Source organism: Labrus bergylta, chromosome 17 (genome assembly GCF_963930695.1).
Source record: "Labrus bergylta chromosome 17, fLabBer1.1, whole genome shotgun sequence".
Lineage (NCBI taxonomy): Eukaryota > Metazoa > Chordata > Actinopteri > Labriformes > Labridae > Labrus > Labrus bergylta.
In genome coordinates this window covers 13,308,446-13,334,096 of record NC_089211.1, presented here as the reverse complement: position 1 = coordinate 13,334,096, position 25,651 = coordinate 13,308,446, and the positions used below count along the sequence as shown (strand labels likewise).

The window sequence follows — 25,651 nt, the reverse complement described above, 5'->3', positions numbered from 1 at the left end:
CACTGAAGTTTCATCTGATCCGTCGGTCCATTACAAGAATTCTCTTAAAGAAAACTTGTTTTCAAAGTGTTATCCAATAATCTTGCTTCAGGATAAAGTACCCACCATACATGCAAATTCATGTGTGGCTCGTATGATGTTGCTTCATTCATTTTCTAATCTAATTTTACACATACCAGATCGTCAAGACTTTCACGGGAGAGAATGTCATGTTAACTGGGGAAAAAGTAATAACTGTAATTTCGAAAAAAAAACAAGTCCATTGGAAATACTGCAGTGTGTTATTCATCTAACACCCTTAGAACAAAGCACCAGTCCCACATTTCCATGTAGCCATCCCAGAACATCTTTGTTTTTATGCAATCAGATGGTTCTATCTCTGTTCTCGGGAGTCTGGCATTACTTCTGATGCTCCCCATTGGAGATGTGTGAGGGGTTTTGTTCATGTTTGTCTTAGTGCTGTTGTTAACATTCTGATCTTTGCTTGTTTCCATTTGAAAGCATGTACTACATTCCAATGGAATAACAAGAAATGCACTCAGAGGGAGGGGAAACAAAGCTGAGCTCTAAAAGCACTTAAAAACGTGTTTAAAATGATCAACCTTTCCAATGTTTTAAAGAGACCAAAGTGCTTTGTGGTTTATTTACATCATCACGTTTTGTAGCCATTGTGAATTACACATTCGGCAGCTTAACCAGTCTATCCGTAACCTAGCTTATCGTAAGAGCTCCTTTTTGTCCGTAAGTGCTTTAATGTGTCTGTAATTAAACTTAACTGCCAGGGCCATTTCTACAAAGCTGGTTTGAAGACCATAATGCGTTCAAAGCCACCAGCTCAACTGCAATGAAACAATTAGAATCACTGAGCCGAACTGCTGGTCCCTAATGGCTATCGGCTCCTAGGCATGAGCAATTAAGACCTATCCAAGGCATGACAAACTGAGCCAAAGTGGGTTTGTGTCAGCAGGAATCCGTTAAGTTGATCACATTGACTAAACTCTGCGTCGCTCTATGGCAAAGATTTTCTTTAGCTTCTTACCCCCATCAGGACTTTGACGATGCTACACTTTGAAGTTTAGCAACAATTTAAGTCAAAACCACAAGTCAATGAGAATGACTCATTTCTCCTCAATTTTGGGGGTGGGGGGGGGGTACTTGAAGAATTGTGGCCGCACTTAAAAAAAAAAAGAAGTCATCATTAGATAAGCATGGATTTGAACGTTAAAATCACCATATTACAGTAGGAAACATTGATTTTGGTACATTTCCCTTTAAAACTTTAAGTCATGCTGTGTAATGAACTGTGTGATTTACAATATCTTTAATAATCCTGGAATATTTTTGTTGGAATAGAAAGTCATGTAGTGTAGAGCAAACAAATATGAATGACAATTCTTTCCAGAGAGGGAAGCCCCTTTAGCCTCCCTACGTAGTCAAGGGGGGAAAAAGGCAGGGAATGCGGTGCTTCACTGCATCAAACAAATTGTTTTCTGGTGTGACGAAACATTTTTTTTTTTTCCCCTCATGAACGACTGACTTCCAACATCTGAGTCTTGTTAGAACTGTTACACACAACAAGAAAGACTGCAGGTCGAAGCAATGAAGACATCAGTCGGTGACTGATCAGCAACTGATAATTGGTGCAAGGCTTATTTGTTGCTTACTTTAACGTCACAGAAGGATTAGTAAAGTTGAGAAATGCCAGTAAATCAAAGAAGGATCGGGGACATACTGTGCATGTTTGTGAGTGTGTGTTTCTGTGTGTTGTCATTCTACACCCTTAATTCAAGCCACAGAGCCATTGACCAGATGTTTTTTTTTCTCTTTTCCCCCTTTATCTATATCTTTTTTCATCAGTTTTCTGTCTCCAATTTTATCGCTCCACAAGTAACCAATTAAAGCATTCAATTATTTGTATCTTTATTCCCACAGTAAGTGTATTCTGCGCTATTTATGAGCCTAAAACTTAACCTAAAAACGATTTAATGGCTGATCATGTTTGCCAAATTAAAGACTTAACACTTGATTTTCATTTCATATGTTTCCAGTGATCACAAGCAATATCTGATACAATCAGTTGATATCCTAAATAGTTGCTAATTGTGTTTGATTAATTTTAGCCTGGTATTGATTAAATTACTTTTTTAATGCAATAAAGTTTGATAATTTGGTGCAACTGAGATAAAATGGGAAAATGATATGAAAGACAAACCAGTAATGCTGCAGTATTTGGTAACGTTTGTTCTCCACCTGTGTCACAGTGCATCAACATTTGCTATTTTCAGAGAGGCTCATGTCTGGACATGTGCAGTGCATCTCCATTACAGCTGACTCATTGCTACTAAAAAAAAAAATCTAACAGTGGGGGGAAAGACCATTGGTAACGTAATGATACGGTAGGCGAGGATTACATATGGCATATGAAGAACCACATCGTAAAGTGCTGTCCATGGTGCTGAATTTTGTCTGCAGGTGTTGACACGTAGATCATCATCTGGTCCCTGAACATATTGGTGTGTGTGTGTAAGTTCTGTTCTAGCATTGACTTGATGCTTCACTATAAAGTTTTGATATGAGCGTCTTAATAAAGATGGCACTAAGAAACATTTTAACAATCGAAAAATCATCTGATTTATAGTTATTATCTTTATAAAAAGATTGAGAATACTTCTACATTTTTGCCTCACTATCTTATATGAGAGAAAGCCAAAAACTGTTTTGGACTGTTGATTTGATAAAACACTCACAATGGAGAAGCAGTATTCAAAGAACGTTTGGTATTTTAAAAGGTGCACTATGCAGTTTTGGTGGTGAAATTTTAAAGTTGGAGAAGTGAAATATTTCTATGCTATATTTTCTGAACTGAATACACAAACTTTAATCCAAGAAAGATACGTCCCTGGAACACTGTTTAGAGCTTAAAAGCTACCAGGAGCGTTACGGTTTCAATTATGTGGCCCCCCCATCGTAACTTCTTGCATAGCGTTTTGTCTTCAAACACTGTTCCAGGGACCAAATATTCCTCTGAGTACAGTTGTGTATTGTGTATGTGTGTAACTGGGCTGGTAATCATTATCCATATCCAATTTGTATTTTTGGCCCTTATATAATTACAAGCTCTTGGCTCATGTCATTCACACATACTCCGTGCGCGCCGTGGTCCGTCAGCGCCACGGTTTTGCTCCGTCAGACGGCTCGCGCCCATTTACACTGGATCCGTTTCTGCGACGTCGGCGCACCCATGACACATCACGGGAGAACTACAAGATCCCGCGGGAACTGTGCACCTCCTCAAAAATGAATGCAATATGGAAGCAAGAAGGAGTATAAACATGAACTGTGGGGGCAGTGAAAAGGGAAAGGTGATGTGAAAAAGTCAACACAGCAGCAGGGGCATCAACGGTAGTACGTTTTGGAAACAAGCTGATGTAGCGGGTCTGCAACTATCCACATCTGTTTGATGTGTCATTGCCACTACGCAGCTACAAACATGCCTGTCAAACTAGCTGGCAAGAAATAAGTTCCATATAATAAGTCAATGTGGGAACCTGCAAAAGTAAATGGAAACAAGTCTGGGAGTGATAAGCCTCCACATGGTGGGAAACATTGGAGCAACAGAGTGACACTTCAGTTACTCGTAGTGTAGCTAAGTATCTGGACAATTACGCTCATGGCTCAGCTGGATGTGTACGTGAAGGCAAGGTAAAACAGCAAGTACATCTCCAGCATAAGGGGATTGCATCAACCACAACAATATTGCAGGAAACTAAAGTGCATATCATTCACTTTCTCTTTCCTCAATAGCCCGCCATCTGAACTCCAATGGCATTAAAAATACATTCAACAGTTTTACATTTTCTGTCAATGAACAATTGTTCCAGCTCCAAGTCTGAGTCTTAAAGTTAGGCATGAGCCCTGAGAAAAAGTCAACACACTCTTACTTACATTTGACCAATGGCTCTGCAATAGCCAAATATGTGTTGAATTTCAAATAACATGAAAATACAAAGAATGAAAACAAAATCATCACTGCTGATAACATTATATTACGCTGACTGTGGATTCTGCACAGTAGTTGCTCTTTCGTCTTTGTCAGATCAGTCTTTGCCGTGTGAACAGTCAGGCCCTCAGCAGGAAAAGGGAGGCTGTCAAGTTGACTGAATGACAGTCACAGCTAAACACCTTATAGGGATATGCAGCTGACTCTGCCAGTCTTTCATTTAACATGGTTACAGTGGCAAAACAGAATTGTATCAAATTCCTAAAATACTGTAATTATGCTTGATGCATTGACTCTGAGCAGCTTAATGGAGGAATAAATTAAATTGATCATAAAACATGGCAGCTAAAATCTGTCTGCTGCAAAACTTGGACAGGAGCCAGTAGTTCCAGTCATGTCTGAGAAATGTATAAAAAGGGAAAAAAAAGGAAGGAAGAGGAGAAGAGAGAAGAGAATAAACAGAAGCAGAGATATGTCTGTTGTCTGACAATGTAAAAAGGAAATTAAACAATGTTGAAACCAGACAGAGGACCTGTATTCTTGAAAGGTGAAATGCACCTAAGACACAGCTTCTTTCATCCAAAAACACTCAGATGTTTGTCTAAAGATTAGCCGGGAAAGACATCACTTGATAGTGTCTGTCAAAACAGCTGAGGGGTAGTCGACTCAGCTAAACTTGCCTGCATGTTGAATTGAGGAAGGGAGAGTCACGGCCTTTAATCAGGTTTGTTATGAGTCATGGAGGGCAGCGAATTCAGACATCTCTTCTCAGTCATGAAAACCACAGGAGGTAATTTAACTAATGAGCATCCTGTCAACTGAAGTAGACAGTAAAATTAGTACACAACTTGAGTCAGAGACACGTCTGTCAATGAAGTGTCCATTTATAGCAAATGACTCTTCATGTACATTTTGACACTAAAAAACTCTTGAGTCTCAAAAAATCTGAGCATCAGCCGGGATTCTTGCTCAAATGCTTTAACATTATATCTTAGTTGAATCATTAATACCAAAAACTTCACACCACAGGAGGCTGGTGGACGGAATTCATACAACGTGCTCTAAATCGCAAACTATTTATTTTGATGAAATCACAAAGCATTTACTTTACATACAGTAAGCAGAATATTGAGATTCATTCTTTATAGCATTTTCTGTGTAACTTGGATTCATATCTCTGTCACAAACCACTGAATATCTGTCTGTGCTTTCCCAGCAGCTCATTGAATGTGACCTTTCATCCTCTTTGCAGAGGATTGTGGGTCAGAAACACCTGCTGGTTCACATAATTGCATAATGTGATTATTATTATTATTATTATTATTATCATTATTATTAATGTGACCAGATGTAGTAGGACATCCTGGTCCTTTTTGAAAACTATTTGACACACACTGATTGTGACATCATAGATATTTCTTTTGGAATACTATATAATAATATTATTATAAAGCACCTTAAAAAAGGACAAGGAAGGAGGTTTTGAATCAGACCATGGAAAGACAACACAATAATTGATATTGAAGTAAGTGTATTAAAATGCACCCAGAGTTTGATGGATTGTATCAAAACAGCTGCGGTGGATATGATTGGATGTTTGAAGTCAGCTGGTGGGCGTTCAGCTGTGAATGAGCTTGTGATTGCTAAGGACACAAAGCAGCTGATGCCATCAGCTAATGCAAGTGAGACATCAACACTGTGCAGAAACTTAACACTACGCTTCATCTTTATTTCCAAAAGTGTCTGATTTATGATTATGTCATGGTGACATTTATGTGCTACTATTTGAGTTCTGATCATATTGTGTTCATATCAAAGAAATGTTTTGAAAGTCTTATTATGAACTGTAATACTTTCCTGGATAAAATAATTAGAAATAGCTCTTTTTGGGTACTGTAAATAACACATCTAAGGTCTAGACTGGTAAGACACTTAGCTTCTTATCAGCACAAGTACTGAAAACGAGAAACAATATTCAAAGCTTATCAGAGATATTGAAAAATTGACCTTACATAGATGTGAAGGAAACTGTATCTTTTCTTTTTTCTGACCTGTTCTGCTCCATTGGTGGGTTTTGTCTGTTAAGGGGAGGAGGCAGAGAAAATGGGGAAAGAGAGAGGGAGGGGAAGAAAGAACTGGGTGGGACAGAACCCCCCTTGCGTACTCATGGACACACTCAAGCGCATACACACAGACACACAAACACACACACACAACACACACACGTGCAGACACACATGCATGCACACATAAGTGCACGCGGCTCTTCAAAGCCAAGTGGTTTTCATAGACATCCAATTACACTAAGAGATGACATCTGGTGAACTGCAGCACATAAATAAGGTGAAAGGAAAGACAAGATTCAGTCACCTCAGAGAAACTCCAGATAACCAGACAGAGCTCGGCTGATAGAGATAGAGGAGAGGGAGAGGCAAAGGAAAGAGGGAGGGGGCCAAACGAGAGGGAGCCACACACAGGAGGAAAGAAGAGAGGCAACGCGCTGCTCCTGCTCTCAGAGAGGCAAAGACTGAGGAGAGATACGGAGCACAGCTCACTGACAAGACGCACAACAAGACAGGGGAGAAAGACAAGAACTACCGAGCTCTGTTACACACTGAAGTAACTTCAAACCAGCTCTGCAAAGAGAAATAAAGACAGCAAAGAAGAGAAGACAGTCTGGATTTTGTGACTTTTTATTTTATTTTTTTATGGCCTCCCTTGCGTGGATTTCTCTGAACATTTTATGAGATGCAGCATTAATCTTTTTGACCTCCCTGTTTGTATTTATCCACTTTGTACTCAGCAAAGAGGCATCTTTTATCCAGACCTCCTCCTCCTCTGCCTTCCTGAAGAGAAGCTGTTCGGGAGATGTGTGTGGAGTAGATTTTAGTCGTGTGTATGAATGAAGTATTAATGTATGTTTTTGTCTTCGGAATTGAGCGTGAAGGTTTACGTTCAAACTTTTAAAAAAAGGATTTTTCTAGCGCGTGAGAGCAACGACCAGCAAAGAGCGGCACTGTTGGAACGGGGGAGGAGGTGGTGAGAGGTCTTTGAGGCGAGCCCCCAGTTGTTCCCATCGTGAGGTGATCTGAGTTATGGATGTTGACACATTCCTGCGGCACTGCTGAGGAATAAACAGCACCAGGGACTACAGCAGAGTCAGCCACACTACCGCAGGCTTCAACCACCATCAGCAGCTGCATCGCCATCTCCAGCTCCATCACTCCAAAAAAAACTACATCTGCTGCCACAAATAGTCTTCAAACAGGTCACTCTACAGGTTTCATCACCTACAGCTCCAGTGAGGGTGGGGGTCCCTGTACAGAGGAGGTGTAGGCGGTCAGTCAGGGGGGGTTTCTCCCACTCTTGTTTCCTCTCCCTGCACCCAGCTCAGCATGCCCCAGCCCCTGAGCACCTCCACAGCTCTCCCAGCTCCACTACCATGTGTAGATGGACAGTGACACAAGGTGCACCGGTCGCCTGGTTCTCCTCCCACCCCTGCCGCAGATCTCCTTTACACCTCCTCCCTCCCATCACCTTCCTCCTCCTGCTTCTCCTGCTCGGACCTTCCTCGGCCTCACCGCTCTCCACTCTGTCACCAGACCCTAAAAGGAACCAAAATGCACCAGGAGGTAGTGCTTCCAGCGTCTTCACCTCACCCTTTCCACTTTACTCATCGCCGCAACCTCTGCACGCATCCTCCGCAAGGTTGCCAAGGGCGACAAATGTTTCATCGTCCTCAGCTTCAGTTGTCGGGCGCCATGTGCGGAGCAGTTACAACCATCTTCAGGGAGATGTGCGCAGGAGGAAACTGTTCTCCTACCAGAAATTCTTCCTACGCATCGACAAGAAGGGGAAAGTTAATGGCACCAAAAGTGAGGACGATCCGTACAGTAAGTCAGCTTTTTTAAACTGTGTCTTTGTATTCTTTGTTTTATGCAACAATTGAAATCTGTAGTACTGAGCCATTGTTTACACTGAGACTTTAGTTTGCAATAAAATTTAAATAAATGCTGGAGAACGCAAAGGGAAGTCTAATTTACAAAGTAATTAATTAAAGAATTTTATATCAGTGAATAGGAAATGATGCACTCTATTTCTGTCATTGTTCATTTTTCTAGAGAGAGACGTTCCCGTTTTTCCATACTTTAGAATCTTTGCACATTAAGACAGGTGACTGGGCAAGAGAACAAATACCAGAGCTGCTTGATTCAAAGCCTTTTCACCCGTTTGCAAAGGGAGCAAGCATAGTTTCCAGGCTGCAGACAGTTAGAGAAGAGAGTGCATGACAGTGAATAAGGAAAAAAACTAAATGAGTAAGCCAGGGAGATAAAAAAAAGAGAGAGATGAGCCCCTGGAACCAATTAGAAATTGCCCAGAGAAAGGTCTTCTTCGAGGAAATATCTAAAACAGGGCTATTACCAAACCCCAGGGGAGAATGACAAGTACTTTTGCTCTTCGCTGCAGCTATAATAGTAGCAGGCATATGCTAAGCATGAGGTTATACTGAATCAGATGTAAAGTAATAACCATGCAAATCCCACTCCCTTTCTCTGGTTTATGCATTTTGAGGGCTATGAAACATGATTTTAACCTTTATTTATGCTGAGAAGGTTCACTGAGCATACACATGCTCTTATGTCAGCGCCACTCAGCATCATGTTCACACACTTACACTCCTTCACACAGACTAGACTCCTTTTTCTCCAGTGAGGTGCAACAAGAAACCGTACTGGGGCCTTTAAGAAACCTTGAGATAACTTAATTGACTTTAGGACGGGTTGAAGACTATCAATGCACGGATGAATCTTAAATTCTTGAATATCGGGAAAATAGGACTGGAAATAGATTTTAAAAATATGCATAAAATTATTGTGTGATATTTTTGCATTTGTTTCAGTTCATTGAAAAGCAAACTGTGCAATAGTAGCACTAACTTAGTCGTATGCAAACCTCAACAAATGATCATATCTTTCCTCCAGCAAATATACAGACTCTTAAGGGTAATCATTATAATTTATGACTGATGCAGAACAGAAAATCAGCTGCAAACATTCTGTACTCTTTATCATCTTTATCTTCCAGTTAAACACATCTGGAAGTTCTCCAGCTCTGCCACAGAACCCTGTTCTGCGAGTAGCTGCAGCACCCTGAGGGCACATTGACAGTAGTTGTTGAGGGAGAACAGAACATTACTCCCACATTTACCTGCTCACGGTCTCCCCAACAGATCACTGAATTAGACGAGTGACATCCAAAACACGACCGACTTTCTTAATGCTTACACAACTGGCTCTCGCTACATGACGTTTATTGTGTGTGTGTGAATCTGTCTGAGCATGTAATGTGTGTGTCTGGTCTTGAAACCTACATGAATGGATCTTTATCACTCACACAGTTTGATACACATGTCATAGGTTTGTATGCATCTGTCTGTGGGTTCAGGGTGCTGTACAAGCCTCTCCTGCTAAGACACACACACACACACACACACACACACACACACACACACACACACACACACACACACACACACACACACACACACACACACACACACACACACACACACACACACACACACACACACACACACACACACACACACACACACACACACACACACACACACACACACACACACACACACACACACACACACACACACACTAGAGCATAGAGAGGCCAGTCTTGCACATGGCCTCCATATGGCAAAGCCCACTTTTATTAGGGCCAGGGCCACTGTGAATATGAGTGTGCATGTGTGTTTGTGTGTGTGCCACTCAGACACCAGGGCTCTGCCAGACATGGCTGAAGGAATTTCAATTAGCGTCCCAGCGTCCCAGCGTCCCCCCCTCCCCCCCCCCCCCCCCCCCCCCGCAGTCCTCTCTGACATACACATGTTCATGTATACACACACTCACACTCTTTTACACACATGCACAAAAAAAGCCCAACCAATAGGGCTCGACGTGTCATGAGGTAAAACTGCATCAGGTCATGATATTAGAAACGCAATCCATCATTTTCAACAAGTCTCGCCTCGTAAATGAAAAAGTAGGTAAGAACTTTTTTTTTTTTTTTTAAAGAAAAGGAAAACACTTGAATGTAAGGGTTGGAAGCCAATCCTTTCAGGCCATGGTTTCTCTTGGCAGCAAATTTAGAAGGCATTTCATCAAGTATCTAACTGATAGCGAGCGCAGATGTTTAGCATATTTCAGACTTTAACAAAAAAAAAAGTGGGTGGGAAGTTGGCGACAAACTTCTAGCGATTTTACAGTGATGAAATAATGATGAAGTAATGTGTGTATCTGCACACTGTCATGGTATATGTGTAGGTGCATTGACTGTTGGCATCAATGCGCAAGCTTGCACATGCAATAGTTTGTGCGCCACTTCCTGCTATCTCACATGTGTTCTGAAATCAGCAGAGAACAAATTGTACCCTTTTAACGGAACCAAACAGAACAATTAAATCTCTTGGTCTAACTGACAACATGGATGTGGTTTTACAACATGTGAGACATTATGTTTTTCTGCACAACCAATAGTTAATTGCTTGTTTTTTTATATGCTACAGATTCCAACATTGTTCATTTATACTGTACAATTTCGGAGCATGTATAACCAAAACAACCGCTTCAAAGCTACACAGACTTTTAGAGAAAGTTCGTCTTTGATGCAGTTTTCTGCCCTTCATGTGCTCATTAAAAACAGATGTTTTTTTTCTTGTGATATATAGCTAGCTTGCCAAAAAATCCCCTAAATTTACAATATCCTATCATACAATAGAATATAGCTACATAACAGAGTGTACTGAAGAGCACCAATAAGTTGACCCAAGACATTATTATTGACCTAACTGAAGCACTCCTTGAACAAAAGCCTCTTCAAATTGAAGAGTAGCGAGGGGGCGGTTGTTAGCTTTGTTATCGTGGTCTAGTAGTCTGGTAATGTTCAGGAGGTCAGATTGCAAATGAGAGTCATTAGACGGTGTCAGAGGTGGTGAAGAATTTTCAGCTCCAGCTCTGGGGTCGACTCTCCTCCGCGGTCGAGCCTTTCTAATCATGTTGTCAAAGCTGAGCGCAGTACATCATGCAGGGGCTGCGCTGTGAATGTGCGTGTAAACTTGTCTATTTGTGTCCTGCATCCATCTCACCTTATAACGGCCTTCAGAATAAGACGCTCCCTACTCTGAATATGCAAGTCTTTGTCAAGTGATTACACTGATCCTGCTCCCACCGACCAAACACAACAGAACCGTCCTTGTTCTCTTCCCTCGATCTTCGTCCACAAACTGTCACATCTTGTTTACAAGCATTGGAATAAAGCGATGAAACAAATGGACATGTGTTTGCAGTCGGACCGCAGACTTGTGGTTGTACGTAGCAAAATTAGTATCAAATGGTGCCAACTTGACCGCAGTTGGAGCTTTTGATTCTCACTGCAGTCACCCGGGTTGTTGAGGCTGCCACACAAACTTATTGTCAACATTAATCACAGGCGACACATAATCTGCTGACACGGATTAATCCAACGCAGCACTATTTATGGAGAGGCTAATAAACTGGATGTTATTCTGATTTAGTGGAGGCTGTCCATGTCCAGGGTAATTACACCGACCAGCCCCCTCTGGTTTAACCTCTACCTATTGACCCCCGTCAGGAAGCTTTGTTAATGGAAAGGTCAATGCTACATGTAATGTGTCACGTTGGGCGGTTCTGTTACTCTGACAATGATAGCTGAACCAATTTTCCCGTTCAAATGAATCAAGCTAAATAACTTTATTTTGAGAAACATATTCTCTTGTAACTTTTATTTCCTATTTTGCAAAAGTATTCGGTCTTATATACAACTAAACAGTTGTATTTTCTTGATTTGAGTTTATGGAAAGCAAAACAGAAACATCTTCAATCTCTGTATTACATATTTACAACCTCTTTCCAAATGAATGTGTTTTTAGCATTTTTTTCATTACTCTGAAGTTAGACAAGCCAAGGCAGATCACTTCATTAAAAAATAATTTCAAATCCATGTTACAAGTGGAATTGAACATATTAACATTATTTTACTGCTCTGGCAGTTACCCATCAGGATTATGTGTTTAAATAAAGATTTGAGGCTAGACTCCATATTTTAAAAAAGCTAATATTATCCGTCTTGTTCTCGTTAAATCAGAGAAATTCAGAATAAATGCGTTTCAGACAAATTTGATTAAGGTCTTATGAAACACAATCACTTCTTACCATCTCCTCTGTGTCCATTAACCTCCAATGACTCAGCAAAGTACGGCTAATTTGCAGCAAGTGCTGTCATTCCCATTTTTTTTTTCACTCAACATCTTGAAATTATTCCCGGTTTCTTCCATTTTCTTTTTCTGTTTCCCTATATTGTATTTTGCTCCTCGCTCTGCGCCTGATGAGCTGAGTTTAGGGTTCTCGTGGGAAAAGGTAACATTGTAGCCCATAAAAGAGAGTTATGAGGAGTTGCTGGATGCTCCAGAGGTTAGTGTCAGCGTTGCTTTTCATTCAAAGTTACTCTGACATCTTCATGGACTCTTGTCTACAAGAGCCGTAAATAAAAGTGGTGAGCCAACGTCACCGCACAGGCTTGTTCAGGAAACACTCAACCTATCATTGAGGCTCCTAAAGCTGCCAGGGCAGAGTTTAACATCAGCCATTACATCCAGCTGTACTCTGAAAACATTCAATAAACATATACTACCTGCACAATCCCTTCCATATTCGCTCCCTCTGATCGTCTCTCCACCAATCCTTATCGTGGTTTAAACAAACAGGGACTGTTTCTAAGAGGTAAAGAGTAACACTGACCAGCTATTTACCCAATAACCTGATGCCATCTTTCAAGCTACTCTCTACCTGAATGGATAAAAGAACAAATGGTGAAGTTTGTTTTTATCTCAAAAGTAGCAGGAGTCTGGATCAAATCATGTCCACTCTGATTGAGAACTAATTTTACTGGAATGTATGGAGTAAACACTCTCAACGTCACAATGAAACAATGAATCCTTATCTTACGTAAGAGCAGTGTTACTCTACTGTGACTTGCCTTTTATAAATTGGAAATTCTATAAAGGAGAATGAAGCCAGGCGATATCATCAATAACACGTTGTAAACTGTCAAGAATGACAGACTAACAAGCTGTCTACTGAGATTTACTGGAAGTCTAATACACTTCACAAAAGTTCTTACATAATCTTTGATGCCTTGACATGAAATGTTCGGTGGGACAATTGTTTGGGACAATAGACAAAAGACTTTTTGCTATGTCATGTTGTGTAGAGGCAGTTGGGAATTTTAGGAACTTTGTTGGGCTAAAAAAAATATTTTTTTATGCAAAATAAATTGTTACCATGGTAAGAAAAAAAAAGTGTATGTATGTGTTTGTAGTATATTATATAGTGTCAAGTATATTTAGTGATGGTATTGATAAGGTTGTCAAAATGTCCAATCCTTTGATATATTCCAATACCAGGTGTTTGAAAACGATATTACCTCCAATCAATAGTCATATTTATAACCCAAAGTTGCTGCGAGAAATAAAGAGAGAAAGAGAGAGAGAGAGAGAGAGAGAGAGAGAGAGAGAGAGAGAGAGAAATTCAAAGAGGACACAAATACTGACATTTCTCAACTCCATGGCTTCACCTAGAATATACTTAACAGATGTGTCTCTTACAAATAGACAGAGAGAATAGAAGGTAAGAATGTCTAAATTACAAAAATACATTACAAAGTTTTGGTACTGAAAAGCTGAATGAAATCACCAAAATACATATCATTAAATTCTACAAGAATCATATCCAAGTTTAAAATTCTGGTAATTAACAACAAATGGTTATGATAAAAGCTGTACTAAAGACAATGATCACAAAATATACATTTTTAATCCATTTCCAACCAATTGTGGTTAGACTTGGATGCCTTAAATGCAAAGTTTTTGTGAATTTGATTAATTTTTGTTCTTCCAAAATACATGAGCTGAGTTTTAAAAAGTCAGTCATCACATATGGTTAAGGCATTGAGTTATCAGATGAACCATTTGACTCCATAACTGTCCAAATAGGGTAACTTACAGGCAGCACATGTGTCTAAACTTGGCATCTCAGGAAAAGTGCAATGTTGAAAGCAATTGGTCTAACTCTCCAAGAGAGAAATGAATGTTCCCATCAAGATATTGTTCAGGCCATTCTATAATATCTAAGTTCAATTTTTCTACTTTAAAAACCTTTTCTTGCCAAGCGTCACTGAGGACAACGACAGGATCCGTCTCATTTTTCCATCACTGTCTACATATTTCCTTTCATCACCACTAGATATTTTCCCATCAATTCACCCCGCTGTCCATTAATGTGTCAGCGACAAAAAGACTGAAACAAGAACCAGATTTTTTGTGCACCCTGCCACAAACCCAAGCCGCCAGGCACCACCTTAAACAAAAGTCTTTGAGCAGCAAATCATGTTTCTGTGAAACCTTCGGCTGCTTTGGAGAGCTGCGACTCTCTGACAAGGAAATGGATCCAAACACAGAGAGTCAATTAGTGTCCGCAAAAAAAGCCAAAGTTGGACGTCTTTGTTTTTGATGGACGGTCTTTTCATTGTTTATGTTAGGTGGATGAATTTTGCACAGTGCAATCATAAATATCCAAGAAGGAGGGAGCAAGAGAAGGGACAAATTAGAATGATGGATTCTCTGACATACAACAAGTTCTCGGGAATTGAAATGTATAAATACTATCAAGATTATGTTTCCGTAATTGTTTCCATGTAAGTATTTCTTTGTCTTTAGCTAAATCATACGTGTACTCCACACAATGAAACCCTTAGGTTTTGAACGCTCCAGGGAGTCCTTTTGAAGTATTCCTGAAGGTGCTTGTTGCATAAGAAGCATGTTGCACATTCAGCAATGTTTGTCTCTTTTCAGAGCTGTCCTAACAATAATCCAACAGTTTGTTTGTGTCTGAACAACAGAAGGTCATTACATTTGGAAACACACTCAAGAAACAGAATCGCAGCGTTTTTTTTTGACTCAGCATGAAATAAACAGTGATGGGAAAGTTAGCATCATTTACAGTTTGGGACTTGAACTGTTTGCAGATTCAGCAAGATGCTTTCCTCGAAGCAAAGTCAGAGCCTGTTCTTATTCGTTGTTATTCATTGTAAAAGCATAAAATATAAAGTAAAACATTCTGTGGTTGAATTCCCTTTACTGCAACAAAATCACAAGCCCTTTTGGTATTTTGTGTTTGAGTAATTTAAGATAAATCTAATAAGTCTTCCCTTTGGATGGTGCAGAACAGTGACCTCTTGTAGCAGTAAACTGAACAGCTGTCCAGTGGATGGAAATGTAGTTATCCAGTGCTTTTTAGAATCATAATCATCTACTTATAAAGTTCCCATGAAATAGCAATCAGATATTCATTTGATTCTCTTCATTAAGCCCACATGTTTTCCTGGAAGTTGGGAGGGATTGGCTTTAACAGCAGCTGAGTGCTAAATGTGAGACTATGAAGACAAAAACATAGTGACAACCTATTTTTGCTAAGCGATTCACTGGACACAAAATAAGTTACCGTCCTTATTTAGGATGAGCCATCAATACTTTTTTACCCCCAAAAAATGAGAAACTTAAAAGTACTATTTAAATACCAGTACCTTTGAAATGACTGATATACTGGCTGAATATTTTATGACCAGTGCAAGACATACACTATGTGATAAAAAAATGGAAATCTTATCTGCTTTGAGGGAATTTTTCAAGATCAATTGGTTCTGCTCCAATGTGACATTTCTCTGCTTTTCTCCCGTTTCACAATAAATTAAATCCTTTTGGTGGGACACAATATTTGAAGATGCTTTCTTGTTCTGTAAAGCATTAGGATTGTCACGTTCATATTTTCTTAATTAGTTTCGCAGAACTGTTCATCAAATCATTCAAGAAAATAACTTTTAGATTAGTTGACAGAAACAGTCATCAATGTGTCCCATTTGAAGTAATTTAAAAATGTATGTTTCAACTGATGAATACTTCATCTATATGAGATCTTCTCTTGTAAAAGCACTGATACTGAAAGTGTCTCTTTGGTGTTACCCTTGTGCATATGAACAGACAGAATTCATGGCCTGTTAAACCGTGGGAGGTGAAGAAATACATCTGTGACAGATAACATCCACCAACTACACGCACACACACACACACACACCTCGTGTTCCTGCTCCTCCATACTCTTCTGAGTCATCCATACCTTGCTAAACACACACAGACACTCACACACAAACACACACAGCATGAAAGTGAGGGTCCTAATGAAGTCATCAAAGGTAGAGCTGAAAGTTCAGTCCAGAGAGGCATCTGGATAGCCTGGTCGTTTGAGCAGAGCAGCAAGGAATGCCAGCTAATTACCCTGTATATGTGTGTGTATGTATGTGTATGTGTGTGTGTGTGTGTGTGTGTGTGTGTGTGTGTGTGTGTGTGTGTGTGTGTGAACCGATGTAAATGCATTTGTGAGTAGAGACAAAGAAAAGAAAAAACGCAGAGAGAGAAAGATTTATGTGACAAACTGAATTATATCCCTGCATGTCAGTGCATATATTTGTGCTGTAAAATAACAAGATTTTTAAAGCTTTGGAGTCCAACACCAACAACCCAGACCACAACAGTTGGGTAAGATTGCACAGGCAGCTGAACTGTAAATGAAAAATGTGTGAAATGCAGACGGTCGTCACAGCACTTTGCCTGAAAACATAACTCCTGCCGTGTCAGGCCCGTGAAATATTTTGACAGAAACTGGCAGCTTTTGCACTTTATCATGTTACAAAGTCAACTGTGTTAAAGGATTCACAGTTTTTGTTCTCTTCTTGATCCCCTGATATCTTGTTTGATTTCCTCACTGCCGCTCTTAATGTGTCACATAATTCGCCTTGGTCTTGCTGCGCTCAGTAGATCGATCGCACATTATGGGGTTTTCTCAGATCCTGTTTGTTTGATTTTTTTAATAATCTGCATGTGATTTTCCTCGCCTACCTCCTCCTGTTCTGAACTCACACACAGCTCGAACAGTGTGTGGTTTCAGCTATTTCCGTCGAACAAGAGAGACAGTGAAGTGAGTGTTTCTGTCAGGGAAGGAAATAAAACCAATATTGGAGCAGGAATACGCTGTTTGATACAGCGAGTGCAGCTCAAATTTTACAATTCCTGCTTTGCCTTCAAAGTAACCCGTTTAGTGCAGCACAAAGAGGTCACTCTGTGTCTGTTCAATATTATTTGTAACCTAGATATACAAAAAGAGCAAAGCCATTTTTCAGAACTGTTTCCAAAAATACTGTATTTGTGAAAATACTTGGCCATATTGAAAATCAGAAACAGGCCCTTTTTTTTCTCAGCTTTGGTTAAAATCCGTTGGCCAGGCAGGCTTTGATGTGGCCACTTAGCGCAGTATGATACTGTTGTCAACCACATCAGTCTAACCCAATACCTCAGTGCTCCTCCAAACACAAAATATACAGCAATTTCCACTCCAACCCAGTGACTCCGCTAGCAAAACCTAGGAGTATTCTTTTCTCTCTTTATAAAGAGCCATAAATATTCAAGCGAACTTTGAGAGCGAATAACGCAAAGGACTGTTTAATCGTGGTAAAAGCATGGTTTGAGGGAAATGTTGATGCAGCCAAGAAGGCCTGTTTGCAACAGATTTTTTGCATATATACATTGCAAAATACAGTAGAATTTCACACTGGTGGTCCATTTTTTTTCTGCATTCCTCTATTCTCCTGTTCAATCACTTTGTGTGGATTTTCTTTCTTTTGATTCTTTTGGCGGTCACATGGATGTAAACTCTCATGTCACAATGAATATGAGATGTCGTCAGTCATAGTTTAAAAGAGAAAGATTATCATTTATTTAAACCTCAGCTGATTCAAATCAGACATTAAACCTTAAAACAATACATAACAGAGCCACTCTTGCCTCTTGTTTCCTGGATGTCACTTTTATTTTTCAAAGAGAAAGTGGAAGAATTAGTCGAAGTGTTTCATACCAATATCCAAGAATACTGGCCCCAGAATAAAATAACTAAACCATTTCCATTCTTCCCACTGAGGGGAGTTCATGACACAAACGTGTCTGTGAGTGACAATATTTCACAATAATAGTGAAAGCCGTCTCTCAGGGCTAACTGGCACACAGTAGACCCGCTCACAGCAGGTCACCATGTCGAGGTCAGACTGTGAACAACCACGGTATAATCTTCAAAAAGTCCACTGGGTAAACAATGAAAAACATTTCCAAAACCTCCCGTAACCTTTAGGTTCAGCTGGAGTCTCAGCTGGAGTCGCAAAGGGGGCGGGGGCCAGGGGAGCGAAGGAAGGTCTTTGTTTGTGTGTAACCATTTGGAGTTAGGGTTAGTGTTAGTGAGCATGTTGTTATGTAATGTTTGCGTTTGTGATGTTCAGAATGTTAAATGGAATGGAAAAAAATGATTATGTTGCCAAAGCTATCATCTGTCGTGCTGTTGGAGCAAAGATTCTGTCTCAAAAGTGACAAATCATGTGGTAGTTGGACATTGAATGAAGTGCAGAGAAACATATTTCACCAACTTTAATTTTAATAAATCTACTGCTACTTTTTCAATATCTTTATTTTTTAAGGGGTATGGAAAGCAATACTGCAAACCTAAATTTATGTCTTCTAAGCACTTATTGTAACCTGACTTCATTTTCCTCAACAGAAAGATTTTCAAAGACAAGTGCTTATGTTTGAACAAGTGGTACATGTCTAAACAAGGACTTCTGTTGCAAACATGAGCACCAGTGGCGATTTTAGAGTCTCTTGGGGCCCTAAGCAAGAATCAACTGGGGGGCCCTCTAAACAGCGTTGATCCCCATCATGTGTCCCGGCTCTTACTCCTCTTCCTCTTTTTTCATGTTTCTTTTTCCTCTCCTGTAGACGGATAATTTCTCTTCATTTTTCTCTGTTGACTTTCATTGACGAACTTTGGTTTTCACAGCAATAATGCAACAAGAATGGCTGTTGTCAGATGGGGCCCCCTTAGGAAGATTTCCCTCTGTCATTGCAAAATTTGCACATTTTGTTCAACTGCTTTGGTTTAAGTTTGTGAGCCCTCAGAGGCCCCCCTTCTGGTCTGGGGCCCCAAGCAGTTGCCTGCATTTGGGGGGGGGGGGGGGGGTCTAACAAATGTAAAATAAGTTTCTAGGCACACTAAAGTGTATGTTCTGTGAAGCTACAGCCCTTGAAATAATAAGAAATTGTGTGTAATGTCTCTTTAACCTAAACAAAGAAGTTAACTGAGAGAATGAAGAAAGCTGATAGAAGTAGGAAACGTAACATGAAACATTCAGACAAAAATAATAGAAACTAGAAAGTGAAGAAATAATCTGGAGTTTAGGTCTACTTAAACTAAAACAACCATCCATAGCCAATAGATTTAAAAAACACTACAAACTGTTGAACGCCAACATCACTTCTTGTAAACTAAAACAGAACTTGTTTAAGGTATTACAGCTGCTGGTCTCGACATGCATTCTCATGAATGAGTGAACAGTTCTGCTATTTTAAACGGCAGATTCCCTTCACGTTGAAAGATTTAACAGGGTTACATTGGAGTTAAGTTTTGGCCCTGAAACACATTCTACCTCATAGTGGCCTTTATGAAGTGGTTAATGAACAGGTTCTCACTGTTAGAAGGCCAGGCTGTGTTTATTTGTACTCATAGAGCTCAGTTAGTGTAACAGTTTGGATTCAGCTGGCAGAGACCCATTTGGCTCATTTTGATGAACGTTGTAGTGTTGCCCTGTTACACGCAGGTGTTTGCCCTTGGTAGCTTTTAGAAAAAAAAAACCTTTTATATTAGCTGAACCTTGTACTATTTGTACTTTCAGCTTTAGATCGTAAAAACTTTTTTTTTCTGCGTTAAGAAAATGCATTCATACTGGGTTGAGATCAAGAAAGCACAAGGAGGGAGACAGACTGCAGAAAAATACATTAACAGACTCAAGACGCAAATAAGAAGAGTTGTTAAATGGGGGGAAATTAAATGGTCAAATTAAAATATTAAGTTTTAAAAGCAATTTGAGTCCAGAGTTATTTGTGAGTCTGCATCAGCCTTTGTGTTTATCTCAAAAGCCTGATGTAAGATTCTGCGTCACAGGCTCTGGTCCTGTTTTTCTCTCTGCTATAAACTCTGTTGTTGCAATCTAAGCCTTTTGTTGCAGCCTGGCCTTTTAACTCACAGGCAGACGGGCTGCTTCTGGTGACTGGTAAAGAGACCATAAAAGAGCCCTGTGCTTTGGGTTTTTTACAAACCACATCAAACGAACTGGAGGGGACGAGGGTTTGAACAGGTGGAGTGGCCTTAAGAGCGCCACAGACTTATCACAGCTCAGAAATGTCACTTAAAGTGCAATAAGATGGAACATTGAGAGCCTGATAGATCGGTGTTGTGATGTACTATGTTCTTCTTCTTCAAGCTGGGAGGTTTAACAAGCTTTATTTACCCAATTAGGAAAGAGTGGGGACAGATTAATACCCATTCAGACTTCAAAGCAACAAGGCCAAACTATTTAAGTATATAAATTGATTTATATTAATGCTAAACAGTCTTTTCTTCCTACTGAATAGCGAGTATGAAGGAGACTGTTGTTATCAGCCTATAATACTGTCTAAAATGCTGCGGCAGTTATGGAGAGTTGAACAGTTAATACACCGACACCATAACATTACAAATAAGCCTCCACACACACCTCACCAGGCCGGATGGATGCTGCAGATCTCTGTCCTTAATGTTAAAAAAGAGGGGATGAGGGCACGGAAGGGGCAGCTGGTTAAAAAGACAAGTATGATTTATTTATTTGCAGCTTAAAGAACAAAGTGAAAGTCATAGACTCGATCTTTTACCCATCCCCTCATAGTGTTTTTTTTTTTTGTTATTTCTTCTGATTTTGGATTAAAGCAGTGCTCATCTTCAGTCTTTCATGGTGACCTCAGTACTAGCTCTAGCCAGTTGTCATCCTTACAGAAAATTAGAACAATTTGAATGTTTTTGGTAATCCATCAGGTCATAAAAAAAGACTTGAGATAGGGTACTGATTACATGATGTCCCAGTTCCCTGTTCCTTTCTACTATTCCTGCAGCCAGGCTCCACTTCCTTCTGGGCCCTTTAACTAATCTTCTCAAACCACTGATAGTTTTATGGCTTGGTGTAACTGACTTTAGGAAGAGAGAAGAAAGGGCCGGCAACCACAGCTTAAACTAGTAATTGGGGCAGGCTTGAAAGCTGATACGGACGCCTTGACCTCTTGCCAGCCTGGCAGCCACAGAGGCTCTCTCTCCGTCGCGTCCATGTGCCTGCCTGCGCTCCCCTGGTCAGAAAAACAAACAAGAGAACGGAGAAATGTTTTTTCCTGGCTTACACCTTGGTCCCAGGGCACACATCCCAAAAAGCTAAGCAGCAAATGAACGGGGCAAGAGGCCACTATGAGGTCTGACTGTAACCCAGTGGAGGAAAACAAATAGGGGGGTTCACTTGTGAAGAGCATAGAGATAATGTTTTCTCCTGTGCTTTGTTAACATTTTCATATAAACCATGTATTATTTTTATTTTTCAATAACTCTTTCCACAAGTGGAAGTGTAAATACCTTGTATTATTCTATTACTGTATTTTTTCACCCTTTATTTAACGGATGTAAATATGTTTGATTTTTAACTAATTGTTATTTTTAATAATTACAGTCCGGCTTCCTGTTTTCTAGAGCTGTTGTAACACAAAAAATTTACATCAATAGCACCTACATGTAAATTAAAATAAAATGATTGCTACCTGTGATTTTCTGAACTGTAGTATGTCAGTCATGCCTGCCTACCTGTGCACACTGCTTTCTTATCAATGATGCATGTCTGAAAAGGGATAGTTGTTCACAGTCAATTATATTCATCATGCACTATATTCCACACCCAAAGCCCCCAATGTGGACTTCCATGCACCAATGTTCAGAAAGTGACATTTCTTGCATATTCGGGGGGAGTGAACTAGCCGTTGTTTTTATGGGATAGCTCAATTACTCAATATGTTGATGACAGTCTATTTTACATGGAATCAAATCAGAAAATGTCTTTGTTGCAGTCATTTTTTTATTTGATCAATGATCAAAAAAATAAATAAATTTAGCAGAACATGCTGAAAATCCCTAAAATGTATGAGTACAATTTCATCTGATTAACCCATAAACACATATTTTGACATGTTTGTCTCTGTTCTTGATACATCAGGTATTCTGGAGATCAAGTCAGTGGATGTGGGAGTGGTGGCCATCAGGGGCCTCAGCAGTAACTACTACCTGGCGATCAGCAAGAAGGGCGAACTGTACGGAGCGGTGAGTAACAGTTTCACAATGATCTGCCAATCTAAACGTGGGATATCCATGATTTTCATCCCAGAAGATCCTCTGCTTCAAGGTGGTCAACATCCAACACTTATCAGTGTAATGATATTTCACTTTTTCAAGTGACACAGTGTTAAATCTGAATTTTAATGAAGCAAAGATCTGCAAAAAAGAAATAACTTTCTCCCTAAGCCACTTTGAATTTTCCTGAATGCTCTCTAAAACAATACACTGCATGACTCCAGAAATAGGAACCAAAGTTAATCAATGTGAGCTGGCCTCTCCTCTCCGCTACCTACCTCTCCTCACCGCTCCATTCAGAAACAGGAAACACAATCCTTTAGTTTCTCTATTCTGCTTCAGTCCCTCTGGGGAGAGCAGCCCTTGTTTCATCTTGTTTTCTCTACTTTCCTCCCTTTTCTCTTCCTCCATTTTTCCTCTCTTTTTCTTACTTTGAAAGACCCAAAACTTTCAGCGTGTCTCTCCGGAGCCACACCACAGATGAAATGACACACGGTAGAGAAAGACAGAGGGGCATTCTGTTGCATGGCCTGAAACTGAATTCCCATGACGTCTTCTGCTAGGTGCAACACTAGCCATAGTAGCTCGGCGGTCAAGGGCCGGCGTTCGATTACACTTGATGGGTTTACACAGTGACTTCTTTATCCAGTTTCTTTATCCAGTGGTCATCAAATGAAATCATTGTTTCATTCCATGGACAAATTTTAGGTGACTCACAGCTTCATCATTGTTTTAACCTTTTACTGTAATTGTATAAATAAGAAGAAAAAAAGAACGGACAAATTCATTGTTTGGTTTGTGCAAAGTGTATCATGTTCAACAGTTATTCTTCTATTTAGACGTAGAGAAGATCTGGCCCACAACAACATGCTTTGAAAAACTGCGCGGACATTCCTTTAAGGATTCATGAACATAATTTGATGTCACTAACAATTAGAATTCATTTTTATATTAACTGCGTGTTTAATCCGTCACTTGAAATGCAGCCAGCAAACAAATACCAACATTGTTCGGTTGTACTGAGGAACCAAGCAGTGTTAGGTAAAAAAAAAAAAGAAAAAGAAAAGCTGCACAGTGTCTGTAAAATATTCTCATGTTGCTTTGGGAACATTAAGTTTTACTCCTGGAACTAATTTGAACAGCTGTGGCTAGGTACACAGAGAGAGAGAGAGAGAGAGAGTTATATTGTGTGTGTGTGCGTGCGTGCGTGCATTCAGGGCAAGTTCATTTTTGCTCATGAATATCAACCGCATCCAGTTAACTGGCTGTTTAAGCGACGTTAGCCTTAAGCACAAGGGCAGCTTCTAGTAAACTGACAAATGTTACTCTCTCAGATCATTTTCTCTTTATTTAGCAGTGGGTGGTCACTGCGGTAATGGAAGCCACAAACATGGTGTCCTGCCGCTCTTCACTGGCCCAGAGCCCAAATTTGAAGAGATCACACATCTCACGCCTACCTTCCTACCTCCACCCAATCCAACAGAAACCCACAACCATTCAACTGCAGTCCAGTGACACACAAACAACTTCTTTACCGGTCAGAATTTCCTGTCCGGTATTTTTTTTTTTTTTCTCCAGTGGGCCTAGACTACATTAGGGTTTGTACAACAAGGATCTTCAACAATGCAGATCGTTTGTTGATCTATGTTGTCCCAATATGTAAACCTGAACAGGTTGTTGCTGTGTCAAAGGCCTAGAGGAAGAATTTTAAGAGCTTTTAATTTGATAGATGATCACTTCAATAATTAGTCATGAAATAGTGAAAGGTTTCCTCGTCGATGGTGCCTTTCCATTTTCACCTCACATTTCCTAAATCTTTGATAATCTGGTCTGATCCATTTTTTCCCTTCTATGACATTTACACTCTTCGTCTCTCCCATGCAGAGGGACTTCGGTCTGGACTGCCGTCTGATTGAACGCATCGAGGAGAACAAGTACAACACCTACGCTTCAGCAGAGTGGCGCAACAAGAGGAAGCACATGTTCGTGGGACTGAACGCCAACGGCAAACCAATGAGAGGGAGGAAGACAAGGAGGAAAAACACAGCCACTCACTTCCTGCCCATTGTGGTACAACCACGATGATTGGACTTATAAGCCATAAGAGAGCTTTGTACACTGCAGGCTACCAGACTTTGTTGAGGTACAGCAATATTGGACTGATCTAAATCAGATCTGAATGATGCACTGAGGAGGAAAAGAACTGAAACCTATGAACATTTTATCTCTGTTGGATAGAGGCATTTCTATTTTTAAAGAAAGAAATAAGATATATTGCTATACATTGTATATATTATTTTCAGTTTTAAGTTATCAAGTACATTGGCACGGTAGAAAATATGAAAAGAATTGAATCTGTGCCAAAATGTGATTAGTAAGTACATTTCCAGATTTGTATACATGTGAAGCTCTGGATTAAGATATGACATTGTGCGTAAATGAGGAGGGACAAGAAAAGAGGAGGAAGTATCGATAGGAAGGAAGACGAGGAGATCGGAAAGATAGCATGAAAAGGAAAAGTCATTTAGCTCCAAGACAGCAGTCTAACACTATCATCATGTTTTTCCCTTTGATTTATTTATTTTGTGTAATATTTAACAGAATAGAACAAAAACACTTTTTGACCATTTATGCTTCTGTTTTTGAATACTAATCATTTACCGGAATAAATATAAAAGATACATTTGTCTTTAAGGTGTTTGACTGGCTTTAAATCCTTTCAGATAGTCTTAGGGTTGTTCATATTGTAATTCAACATCCCACAGATAGAAATAAATACATATACATGCAAAACACTCAAGAAGATGCTTCATAAGTTGACTTAAGTATTACTTTCACTTTTTCTCTCAGTATAATTATGCAAAGTGCTGCAGGTTAAAAGTATAGCTTAGTGTGCAAAAATGAGTGTGCTCCAGTTTACTGCCATTTTCAAAATGAGCTGTCATTTTTTTTGTGATGAAATCGCAACAAGAGAGTCTGTTATTCTGAAAAGCTGGTTTATGTCAAATGCACAGACCTAACTCGAACTGTGAGCTGTTGAGAAGGCCATTTGACGCAAACTCCAGTAAAATCCTAATGAAACTCTGACTGTGCTGAATACACGACCAAAATTCTAAAACTTAATAAGCATGAGCATATTCCACAGAACTTTTTAAGAAAAGGTTATATTTAAAAAGGCATTGTTTAGAATAAGGAAACAGAACATTATGTTGAA

The 25,651-nt window shown here is 39.8% G+C and overlaps 1 protein-coding gene across 1 annotated transcript; it reads left to right on the top strand.

Annotated features, from left to right (window-relative positions):
- Positions 1-7,389: 7,389 nt before the first annotated feature.
- Positions 7,390-25,118, top strand: fgf10a (fibroblast growth factor 10a). The gene is made up of 3 exons (XM_020629847.3): positions 7,390-7,893; positions 22,304-22,407; positions 24,322-25,118. Exons 1-3 carry the CDS (start codon positions 7,443-7,445, stop codon positions 24,520-24,522), a joined length of 756 nt encoding a protein of 251 aa, XP_020485503.3. The 5' UTR covers positions 7,390-7,442; the 3' UTR covers positions 24,523-25,118.
- The last annotated feature ends 533 nt before the right edge of the window (positions 25,119-25,651 follow it).

What these genes read in the sequence shown, in the direction of transcription:
- fgf10a (XM_020629847.3), top strand. Translation starts at nt 7,443, where the DNA reads ATGTGTAGATGGACAGTGACACAAGGTGCACCGGTCGCCTGGTTCTCC. An exon ending in AAGTGAGGACGATCCGTACA is followed by an intron (nt 7,894 to 22,303) that starts GTAAGTCAGCTT and finishes TTGATACATCAG; the next exon opens with GTATTCTGGAGATCAAGTCA. An exon ending in AGGGCGAACTGTACGGAGCG is followed by an intron (nt 22,408 to 24,321) that starts GTGAGTAACAGT and finishes TCTCCCATGCAG; the next exon opens with AGGGACTTCGGTCTGGACTG.